Below are 12,879 nucleotides of genomic sequence, written 5' to 3' on the forward strand. Positions count from 1 at the left end.
TCATCAAGCAGCATCTCCTCACCACATCAAAAGGTTTGTTCTGTTCCAGGTGGACACATGAAAGAAGTAAAGGCTTAAAATCAAGTTATCAGTCTTCTCACAAATCACTCACTCGGGATTTCACAAGATTCTTGCCTGCGTATTCGCTTTCAAAATGGGATAGAGGATGCTAAAACTGGAAAAAGAATGGCCTATGTAAAGATATTAGTGGAAAACAAACTACATTTTGCAAGCACTGATCAATGGGGTTTTACAAGTGCAATTGGTTTAGAATGTATTTAAATATAAAACACAGTACATTCTGGAAATATTAAGCTCTTCTATATATTTTACTACGATTTGGCACTGAGTGCTACCCTTTCAAATCTCCTACTTATAATATTTTACACATCCAGATACATTTTGCTGTATTTATAGCCTTAGATAATATTATCCACAAGTTTTATAGTCTGTTGCTGAAGGTATAGCTTAAGACGGTGCTTATCAAGACAATGGTATGGAGATTTATGAACGTTTAACCACTATATAACTTTGTGTTGCATTTTGTACACAGACGTTACTAAATAATTTAGAGGGTTTTTTATACTCTGCAAAACTGCAATTCTTTTAATGTTTATTTTAATCAACAAAGCAATTGTAAATGTGCGATGCTGAGATATGCATTCATATACTACAAACCTTACCCATACAGGGATTTTGTTCCCATGCATTCTCTGTTCAGCGTCCGCATATTTTCAAGTTTGTGTTTTCAACAAGTTAAAGCCAGACTATTAAACATGTTCGCAAAAAGATGAAATGACTGCGCAGCTGCAAATCAATATCAGAGCTACCTTTGTGAAATTTTAATTCTTCATCAGGATCAGTTACTTATGGATAGTGTGTGCACAAATCCCAAACAACAGGTTTGTTTTATTTTGAATTGGTTAACCGGTGAAAACCTTTGCAAAAGGCGCAGGCACCCATTAGTTCTACAGTCAAATGCAAATTGTTACTTGCAGCTGAATAAAGTCCTGCTTGTATGACCTTGCAGCCAGCCCGCAGATTTCTCAAAAGCTATGGATGCATATAATTCTGCCCTTAGACTGGCACCTGCTCTTTATATATTTACTAAACTTAGACCCGTTTACAGATAAATCATGAATGGCTTTAATACTGAACTAATGTCCACGCACATATTATTATTAGCTAAAATTGAGTCTGAGTATCTGAGGAAATTGTTAATGTGTGAAGAATTTGTTCCCCGTTGCAGCTCTCTTGCTGTGATTTCTGAAGGCCGGTGTGTGTGTGTGTGTGTGTGTGTGTTGGGTGCGCGTGAGTGTTCATTCCTCTTTTGCGCATTGACTCAGTCTGCTATAAACAAAAAGCTGAAAAGCAAGAGGTAAAGCTATGTATTTATTGGGTTAATGTGAAGAAAATCCTCCAATAGGAACGCTCAGTTGGCATTGACTGGCTGATCAGTGGTCCTTGCGTGACAACCCCGCCCTTCGCTCACACTGAAGGGACGCGGAATAAACAGGTTGTAAGAAATTGGTTGTATTGCGGGAAAGGTCTTGAACTAGATTGCTGCACTGTTATTCTAATACAACAGAAGGTATATACAGATGAAAAAGAGCAGTATTGTGCACTAGCATTTGGAGACCCTCGGCGATGAACTGGTACGAGCTCCAATGGGGTGCTGCAGCAAGACAGTAAACGAAGTGCCCCTCTTTGCAGTAAAAGAGCTGGAAAACACGCACTGCAGACCTGGGTTCTCGTACTTCATGGTGCAAGACTCTTCACCTTCCTTGCAGAAAGAAGGGACCAGGCGATGCTAGTGGTGTTGCAGAGAGGTTGGACCCGGCCCGACTGATCACGTCGGAGCAACCTCTCGCTGCAGATGCATGTTTTACCGTTTTCTTCTATTCTGTCTTTTGGTGTCAGTCTGGACCACGTGTCTTGATTTATTTTCCACCTAGCGGAGCGTAATATGACTGAGCAGAGGGGGCAGCCGTATGCAGAAGGTGCACCACAGCCGAATGGTAGCCTGCCGCAGAAGTGACGATCCCATTTGTTGTATTAATGCTGAGCCTTCCTCTAGTACATATCAGTATAAGAGGCACGTTCGGTTGCTGCTGCAGCACTCGTTTATATTGCGAAGATTATAGCTTTGCCCTGATTTTGGGATTCGAACCCAACACTACAGCAGAGACAAAAAATCAAGTGCGCATTCGGAGGGAACAGAGAGTAAGCAGAAGTGAGAAGCGGGACGTGCATTAATCTGGTTCTTGCCTTAAGATCGAGTGAGGAATTTAAATAATGTTTCATTTAGGAGAGTGAACCAAACCGTAATTAGCAGTGTTAATGCAAGTCTGACTTTTCGGTTTTTGTTCTTGGGAGTTCTTCTGGGGAAATATGACTGTGATAAATTCATAACTGGACAGATGACCCAGTGAAAAAAAAAAGTAACACTTATCCTGCATAGCAAACGAAGACGGATAAAGAACAACTTGGGCAGAAGTATTATTTGCCAGCGCAAAAAAATAATTTTAAGATTTTTCTAATTTACGCAATGAATCGTTTGAAATGAAAAGGCCCTACTATACCTGTGAATATGGTGCAAAATATGTTGACACTGAGCAGCATGGAAAATAGCCATGCCTTTCCTTACTCTTCAATTCTCAGCTGTCACCCAACAACAACAGCAGTAATACAAAACTGTTGTATTAACCTGTGCCTTTAGAAGCACTTTACTGTAGGTCAGGTATTGCTGACTTTGGATCCTAGGATGTGAACTGCTGATGTTTCCAGTTTCCCCTCACTGGATGTCTACAATGTTGTTTAAATGTGTGCCAGGGACTGGTCCTGCTGTCAGGTCATTCCCTGGAAGTGTTTTCATTACCCTACTGCTGATGCTGTACTGTGTAACTGGTTCATATGGGTCTGTCCTGAATTGCCATTCAACCTGCATATGTGCAAGTAATATTATTAGCTGTTCCAAGAAGGCACTCATCACTGTCCCCACAGGACTGCCCCATTACACAGTCTTACTGGATCTTAGCCATAATAACTTGAGTCGTCTGCGGGCTGACTGGACACAAGTTCGGTTAAACAAACTGCTTACCTTACTGCTTAGTCATAACGGAATCATCTTTGTTTCTGCTGAAGCTTTTTCCCAAGTGCCCAACCTCCAGCACCTTGACCTGTCCTCCAACAAGCTTAAAAATCTAGAAGAGGGTTTGTTCAGCGAACTGAAGAAGCTTGAAGTCCTCCTTCTCTACAACAATCATATCTCTCAGATTGAGAAAGAGGCGTTTGGGGGCCTTTTAAAGCTACAAAAGCTGTACCTAAGCCAAAATCAAATCAGCCGATTTCCTATGGAACTGCTGAAAGAAAAGTCAGGACTTCCTGAACTAAGGTTGTTGGACATGTCTTCCAACAAGTTAAAGGTTTTGCCTTTAAATGAAGTCAGCCTTTTGCCTTCATGGATTAAGAACAACATATATCTTCACAATAACCCGTTCACTTGTGATTGTGCCCTGTATGATTTATTTGTCCACTGGTTTGTCCGGGAATTTGATTCTGTTGTAGAATTTAAAGATGAGCTAAAGTGTTCTCTTGTTTCACACAACAGAATAATTGTTGGTATCCTTAGCATAGGTGAGTCATTAATGAACTGCAGCTCTGTTAAAGAATCAGACTTGGAGACCTACTTAGGGGAGACACTGACTATTAACTGTGATACCAGGCAGAGAGACACTGTCAAAGCCTGGCTATCACCACAAGATGAATTAATTTCATCAGAGGAAACCAATCAAAGCACGGTAGTTCTCAAAAATGGCAGCCTCCAAATCCGCAATGTCGCTACAGGGGATTCTGGGAGCTATAAATGCTTAGCAATCAGTAGTTCATTCAATGAAACTCTTTATGTGAATGTCAAAGTGTATAACTTCACAAAACACGGGCCACATGAAACTTTGAACACTGCATACACTACACTGGTGGGGTGTGTTGCTAGTGTCATTCTAGTTCTCATTTACCTTTATTTGACCCCATGCCGCTGCTGCTGTAAAGCAAGACAAAAAAGCCAACATGATGACAGTATACACTCCTCAATGCTTAGTGCAACACCAAGCCATGAACTGCCTACAGGGAAAGGCAGTGTAAACAGACATGTGGCATTCATTGAAACATCATCAGTAACCGGAAAAGACCAAAATGGGAAACTAAAACCCAGTTCTCAGGATGAGCAAAAGGGCAAGTCTGTATCTAAAAAGTCGGACACAGACTCTATTAGCTCTGTGTTTCTAGATAATCCCACTGTGGTGTAAGCTTTTTAGAAGTAACAGTGTTGATTACGCCAACTATGGCTACATTGTAGAGGGAGATGTTTTTACCGGCATAGTTGCTGGACTGGGCAAGGGCACATAAAGCAACCTGCATGATGAAAGAAGCTGAAGGGATACTTAATAATGAAAAATATGGTAACATCATAAAACCTTGATCATATACAGAAAGAGGATATGGTAACATTTGTCTTAGTTATTACTGTTACAGGAAGATGGTGACAGAATGAATCCCTCACCCCCCCAATAATTTCATAGTACCCAGTATTTTTGTTCTGATGGCATAAATACTGAGTGATTGTATGGGAGGTAGAATTTGCCACTCCCAAGAGACGAGGTGATTTCAGAAGAAAGTTTTGATATACAGAATGTTAATTTACTTAAAGCATTGTCACTGGGTTTAGTGGGAAAGCTGCCCAACACCCCATTTTATTTAAACTTGTGTGAAAATCATCAGTGATTATGTAGAAGGTTATATTCTGACAATATGTGGAGGCAGCTGTTACCTGGCTAGAAGCATGTCGGTGGTGAGCTCTGAACCATATGTGTTTTTCCTAGTCCATAGGTTAGCAATTTTTTGTGTGCCTTTCTGGTACAGTTCTGTAAAATTCAAGTACTGCAGGAATTGTCACCACTGAAAATGTTGGTTTAGTAGCTGGTGACCACTCACCCTGATTTGGAGATGGTAGTAAAGGTATAAGAAACTGTTACCATGCACTGCATGTCCAGAGATGAATATTAAGTCACTCACTACTGATGCACACAGGTGGTGCCTGAAGCCATAGTAAACAAATGAGGTTGTTTGATGCAAGTTAAACCTGATTAAATGTTGACTTCCCTTTGCAGAGTATCTGTACTGCACTTTGCTTTGTGTGTGTGTGTGCACGTATGCACGCGCATGCACAATCACTTGATCACAGTGTTAGTTCTCTGTACCACTAGTATGTTACTGTGCAGGGACTCAGTTGTACAGGTCTTCTCTGTGCAACATTTTATTTTGAATTGCTTTTCAACAGTAGCACAAATATAAGTAACACAATTCAGAAAGCTAGTCTGATACTGCAGAACTTGTAAAAGCCACCAGCTCAGTGGTGATGTATGGTTCGGGATTAAACGTATTACCCTAGCACGTGCCATTTTCAGTGACTGTGAATGGATCCTTTGCCCTAGCACATGCCATTTTCACTGACTGTGATTGGATCCTTTGCACAACTACCTTCTAGCTCATACTTTAGGGACTTGCATAATAGCTAAATATAGTAACTAGGTGAATTACTGTGTTGAGTGTCATGGCATAATATAATGGTAAATAATGTCACTGGTATGAGTATCACAGTATATAGAAATAACAAATCATTTTTGGATAAAGAGCATCTTTCTTTAAACCTTTTTGCAAAGTATGGTTTATTAGAATGTTTGGTTTCTAGAAACAATCTAGTAACCCCCAAGCACATGTATATTGGTTGCAAAGCCTGTAAACCAAGGCATAGTCGTTAGAACTGTAAGTCATTGTTATCCACAGTATGAATTCTGCTCTTGCAATATTCATACAGAACCTTGAAAACACAACGCTGTCTGCTGCTATAACACTATAATTAAATTCTTCATGGTAATAGGCGCCAAATGTGGCATAAAAATGCTGAGCCCATCAGTATAGTTTTTGCCAACAGCAGAACCTAATACATTGTTAAGAATTTGTGAATTTAAGTCTGGGGGAAGTGTAGAGTAACACAATCCAAATGTAGTTGTGATTTTATTTTTTTAGATATGGTTACCTGAATTACAGTAATGCAGTTAATGATGGGGTTTGTAGTTAGGGCTACAGCAAATATCAAAAATCACAGCTGTTGCTTGTGAAAAGGTAGGATAAGGGTAATCCAAAAGCCAACATCAACACTATATAACAGTTTAAAGGGCTGGTAACTGCAAAGATAATTGCTTGTAAAATGAACATAAAAATGTCTGAAGCTAGGTGAAAGTTAGCTTTATTCCTCAGAGTGTCATAAAGCAATGTAACTGGATTCATTTTACAATGGAATTAAGTCACATTAGGCATGTGTTAGAACTGTCTCACTTCCTGAGATCATAGTTGCTTGTCAGTGGCTATGATTTTAAGGATCACATCTGAAGTATAATGCAGGGTATCTGATTATTGCTTCTGTTATTTCCAGTTTGGGCAGAGTATTTTATTTTTAATTACTGGGCTAAGCTTAAATCAGGAGATTATAAACTACAATTGTATAAGCATATTCATCACGTCAAGTCATACAAGTCATTTTCTAAGACTTCCCAATATATCCGTTTCTCAAAATAACTTGTATAATAGGAAAAGGAAAATATGTTAGTGCTGCAAGTATTTATTTGCACTCACTTCCCTTTCACTTGCTGTGTCCATAAGCCACTTGATCTTTGTCATTGTGGGTCACACACCCTAGAAATAAAAACTGTGATACTCTAATGCATACACACTTATTCCACATTTAGCTGTCCTAGTCTGATGGAAAATACATGCCCACCTGGCTATGTTTTTTGTGTCATCACAAGTTGTCATCATGGGGTGTGGCAGGGTGAGAGAAATGCACTGTGAGATAAGCTCCTTGGAGTGTTTTTTTTGATAAGCTGCTAAATATATGTTGTCAACCCTGCAAAGTAGACCGTTTACAAAATATGTACTCTGGAAAATCAAAGTTTGTTTACAAAATGCATATTTTTGGTTTCAGTGCCCACAGGAGGTCCATGTCTAAGCACAGTGCTCTCTTTGTGAGGTAATCATATTATCGTGAATGTGTTGCACAGAGAACAATTGTATCAGGCTTCTTTTTGTTTACTCATGACCTTAATTGTGAATAATTTTTTAAACAGTTGAGTGCCATTGTAATTTCATGATTTTTTGGATCTGTTTATAGGATGCATTATATAGTAGGTGTCATTTTTATGCCCTTAGGAACACAGAGTTGCTGTTTTTCTTTCTTTTTTTTTTTTTGGTATGGTTGCTTGAGGCTGTACTGAGATGTCCCCAAGACACCCTACAAATTCTAGAAACCTAGAGAATAAATATATTATTTTTGTGGCTGCAGCAGCTAGGGTAGCCACTGGAAAGAACGATATGAAAGGCTTGGATATATTTTTAAGTGAAGTAAAATGTTGTTTGTATACTGCTAAAAGTGCTTCCAGGTTATAGCAGTTTGATACAAGAGATATTGTCTTGTTAGCTGTTCATAGTAGTGACCTCTAGTTTAAAGATGTGCAGCCCTTCCCAAAAACAAAATATGCACACATTTTAACAAGTTTCACATCTCCCAGCTATAAAGCCTGAATATTTTTTTTCTTTTAAAATGGGTGTTTTAGTAATACACACACACACACACACACAATAATCATGGTCAATTTATTAAACCAAGTTGAACATGCTCAAAGGAACTGTGCCAGAGATAATTAGTATTATTATATTTGTATTGTTAAAAGTCTGCACATATGTATTTAATTATTCTGACTACTTGCATCAAAAACAAGGGTGTTTCCTGTCTTTTGAAAAGATTCTGCTACTGTGGGAGTAACTGCAGCCATTACTTCTCTTAACCCGTGAACCTGAATTTATTAACTCCCTGAAGTCCAAAGGCAGAGCATGGGAGCAGGAAAACGTAGCACTGCATTAAAAATATCTAATGGGGCTGATGCTTTTGTGTTAACGAGCAAATCTCCGAGGTTCAGTAAATCAAAATTGCAGGTTCAGCTCCGTGATGCACCTATACTCAGATGTGCAGCTCCCTGATGTGCCTATACTCAAAGTACTATATAGAGAATGTCAAATTTGTATGCAGTTTATAATGCTGCCCTTGGCCAGCACATTCCCTGAAATGCCCTCCCTGTTGTTCTTTAGTTAAAAAGAATTTCACCAGCATTTCATTTGCTTCTAATGCCACTGTCTCTTGCAACATTCAGTGTCCACTTGGTGGTCACTATTAAACTTCTTTAATCCAATCTTGTGTCTGAAGTGGGGGGAACACATATTTTAGGGGTAGCATAGGATCATTGGCTAAGTGCATTGGTTAGAGTCATATAACTGTACGTGATTCAAACAAATGAGCATTCACTCATTTGTGCATTCTCTTTGCACTGACAAAAACTTTTCAACCAAATGAGTACCCAACCCTTTGAGTTACAACCATATATGAATATATATATATTAAATATGCACATTTATACTTGTATGCTCACATTTATATAAATATACGTGTATTACATCTATATATATACACACACACACATATACATATACACACATACACCAAATTTAATTCTCAGAAAAAAGAACAATTTTTCATTAGTGGATAATGGTATTACACTGATCTGAGCAGGTTTATGTTTCATTGATCAAGTGGAAATGAGGAAATGTGCAGCCCTTCTTCCACTTTTTAATCCTCCACTCTCCCAAGGACTAAATTCTTCATTTGGCCAAACAGAGGAATATAAGATGTGGAGTATCAGCTGACTGATTTGCCAAGCCTCAGAGGTTTGCTCTAATGTTCGTACATTCAAGCAAAAGCCCTAGTTTTGACACTGTGAATGGAATAACAGTCATTCTGTCATATTAAGCTTTTATATACCTTTCTTGGCATGATCCTGGCAGCATGATAATCAGTAATAAAATAAAACAAAGACCAACAGCAAGCTGTAAGTAGGATTTGACTGTTCACTGGCTCATCAGCAAACTAAAGGAAGAGAAATCTGGGTGAATTGCATGGCTGGCACATAAGGGTTATAGCTGAAGCGATATTTCCCTGGCATGCATAAGTATTTCTAAGTTGATCTGGTATGCACATAAAAGATATGTAATGCACTTACTGGGAATTTGCAATGTTTTTGTTAAGCAAGGGGTAAAGCAACTGCAAGCACTTTGAGTGGAATCACAGGTCATAGTAAAAGATATAAATTAGAGAAGAGTTAGCTGTTGACATTCCAGAGATGTAGCTGTAACTCAGTGAAAATGTTAATCACGATCAAATAAGGAACACAGTGGCCATCAATTGCCAGTTAAAAGTATTTCATTCTGTCAGCACTGTGACTAGGTGTAAAGAAGTGACTGCTTCACGTTCTGGTGTGATGAATGAATGACTACTCCAGCAAGTGCTGTCTGCTGTCTCTAGAATGCTGAAAGCCATGACTTTTCCTTTACTTACAAAGTCTGGAGCTTCAAATGTATGTTTTCAGCAATGGCTTGGAAGTATTAGATGGTGTTCTTAAGGGTAAGTTGTCTGCAGCAGGTCTGAATCCTGAACAAAAGCTATGTTTAAGCATTGTGTATCAAGTAATGTTGATCTTACGCCAGTGTGTAATAAAACCTTTAGCCATGACTACAGTCCATCGAGTGTTCCAGAATCAACCATATTCTTTCTGTCTGGACATAGCTTCCTCCCTTATCTGTAGGACATGATTCCTCTGTTATCTGTAGGACATGCTTCCTCTGTTATCTGTAATGTGAAGAAAGATATGTTCTCCTGGTTGGAGGTACTTCACAAAGCAGTGAATCTGGACAGAAATATTACCTGTTCAAATGTCCTTCAATCTGCCAATGTATATTTTGTGTAAGATAAGTACTGAAGACCTAAGGGGAGCTTACAGATTCCTACAAGGAATAACTTCTTTATTGTGCATTTGTCTGCCTGTCTGTGCTGGTGGGGGCGGGGGTCAGGCCTTCACCGTCCAAATCTTAAGCCATGGATTGTTGCCTTGTTTTTTTTTTTTTTTTTGTCCTTTTATCAGAGAAAGAAATGGATTTCACTGCAAATCATTTCTCTGTAAAATATTTTTTTTCAAACGGTGGACAACAGTTTGTTTTCACTTGAATGTCTTTTAGACATTTAAGAATTAAGTAAAGTACAGCTTTTAAAGTGTATAAAAAAGTCAAATGACACTGAAGATGTAACCTTATACTGATATCATAGAGAGAGAAAAAGAGCTTTCTTCTGAAACAAAAATGGAGGTATTTCTGGTGAATTATGCTTATAAGCTATGATACAAAAGGACCATGTATTAGATTTGTGCAATCAAAGTTTAGTGCTGCTGCTAAGTCATCTGTCTGCCCATTGCAATTATGAGCTATATCTGTGATTTTTTTTTTTGTCATGTGGCAGAGCCAATAAGCAAGTTATAAACTTGCTTAGTAGGAAACCTCCAGTAACAAAACATATTTAGTGTATTATAATTAAATAAGACAACCCTTTACTGCGTATTATTTATTCTGGGTGAAATGATTCATTATTTCTGATAATAGTTTACTCTCCAATAAAATAATGAACAGATTTGTAAAGAAATTATCACCATAGAGGTTACACATTGACAGTTTTGACACTGTAGTGTAGTTTCTCTGCCTTGTACCCACTGAATGCTCTGATAGGCAACAGTTCCCACTGACCTTGAAATGGATTAGGAAGGTAACCGAAGAAAGAATAAGAAAATGAATTTCCCAGTAATGGTTTGTATATGTAATGGCCATGGTATTACCTTTTTGCTAAATTCACATTTTAGAATTGCAGTGCTGTTGCTTATATTCACAACTTACTTTATTTGTGTTGGAGCAAATCATGAATATTTCATTACAGGACTGACTGAAGAGGGTAGGCAGTCATCACATTTGTGCATTTGTTTATTGCTGTTATATTTTTTACCAATTTACACAAAGTAAAATAATAGGCTAGAGCAAAATCTGACTAATCATGCAGTTTTCTGCCAGTAATTGGTTTTAGAGTTGGTTGCACCTAACAACAACAAATTATTATGCTACATTTACTCCTGTCGTCTGCCTGATGCCACACTTCCATCTCAAAATTAGACGTAAACTCCGTGAATGCAAGAGTTAATAAGCTGAGGTTTAACATGACCGGGCAAACTTTGCAAGCAGTGTATAACTGCACACACCTTAAGGTCACAATGGGGCTAAGTGGCAACATAGCAGCTCACTCACTACAAAAATTCCTAGCAACCCTGTAAACAGCTGTTGTTGTTCAAATCATGGTGCCAGTATGCTGAGAGAGTCAACTTAAAACAACCCAAGGCAACATATGGAGGTGCTGGAAATGTACCAGATACTGTGAGATGGGAAAATAGAAGATGAAGTAGCAAATTTGACTATCAGCAAGGAAATATGTATATTTGTCTCCATTATTTCCTTGCCTGAAGTGTAATATAGTCTCATTTTTTTTTCTAATTTAAAACATTAGCTTTTTCTTTTTTCCTGCTACTTTTTGTCAGTCCATCTAGGAACTGCCTCAGACACTCAGCTGGCCAGTGAAAAGTTGAACACATCTGACAAGCATTAACTGTCAGAATTATTAATCTACATAGCAAAGGATTAATTTACAAATACGAATAAACACCCATTTTTTCCAACAGAAGAAGACTGCAGGGCCTAGCTAGTTATGGCTATAGCTTGTTCCATGCACATAAAAAAAATGTATTATTAAACTGTATTAGGACTTGAGGCAATTTTCATTTAAGCAGGTTTATTAAAACACTGTCTTGTATTATGGATGTTTTGGATGTACTGATCCTTGCTCAGAGGAAGGCAGAATAATAAATGCATGTGTTCTATAAATAGAACATCCCTATGTCTAATTATTAAAAGCACCCTAATTGAAAAGTCAGATGCAGGGATCCACTGATGCTAATTAATATGTGTACGCTGTAGAACAATTTACAATCAAGCACATAGCAGTTTTGACATTTAAGTATCATTCATTGATTTAAATAATATTATACTTTGAAACCAAAATAATAATTCACATTTTTGTTAATAGTTAATTGAAATGTATATGGAAGGGTTAGCCAGTCTTGGTATTTTTTTAATATTCTATAATACATGTGTACTTCTGTCTTTGTATCTTTTTATCTTTTAACTGTGTTTTCTGTAGCAAATGCTTTCTACTGTCCTCATCGTAAAATACCTTTGTACTGGTTTGCACTTGTACTGTTTGTTATTGTTGCTCTGCATTTTTTCTATTACTGTCCCCTGTATTTCAGTTATGGTGCTCCTTGTTTCCAGTCTTCTATAAGGGCACCTGTTCTAGTGTTTCTTTCTTTTCTTATGTCCTTCTGTGCTATCTGTATACTGTCTTGGCAGTCCACTGCATGTCTACAAATCATGGCAGTGTTATTTTACTTTGCCAGCATCCCATTTACGTTCAAGTTTATTAAGGAGCTTGGACAAGCACCTTACAAATAAAAAATTAAAGCATTATTCATTTTTGTATTTATTCATTTTTCCTCGTCTAAGTCCACTGGACACAAAAGTCCTTTTTCAGGAACAATCCAGGCTCACTGCCTGTTTAAGTAATGTGATCAGTGTTGCACAGCAGGCAAATAGACATGAAGGAATCAAACTATATACTCTGAACAACAACAAACAGCAGGTTAGAGCTAAGAGTCTTAATCTTCTGACATGAATATGTTAATACAGATAAAATGGAGTATAAAACTAGGTAGCAAAACAATAAATACACTGGAAATAAAATTTAATTAAAATGTATCATACTGATGGATTAATATTGTATCAACATGT

The 12,879-nt window shown here is 37.9% G+C and overlaps 1 protein-coding gene across 1 annotated transcript; it reads left to right on the forward strand.

Annotated features, from left to right (window-relative positions):
- Nucleotides 1-1,396: 1,396 nt before the first annotated feature.
- Nucleotides 1,397-12,558, forward strand: AMIGO1 (adhesion molecule with Ig like domain 1). Its single transcript, XM_044076876.1, has one exon. It carries the CDS (start codon nt 2,778-2,780, stop codon nt 4,305-4,307), a length of 1,530 nt encoding a protein of 509 aa, XP_043932811.1. The 5' UTR covers nt 1,397-2,777; the 3' UTR covers nt 4,308-12,558.
- The last annotated feature ends 321 nt before the right edge of the window (nt 12,559-12,879 follow it).

This window comes from Protopterus annectens, chromosome 7.part0 (genome assembly GCF_019279795.1).
Source record: "Protopterus annectens isolate FY-2018-M chromosome 7.part0, PAN1.0, whole genome shotgun sequence".
Classification (NCBI taxonomy): domain Eukaryota; kingdom Metazoa; phylum Chordata; order Ceratodontiformes; family Protopteridae; genus Protopterus; species Protopterus annectens.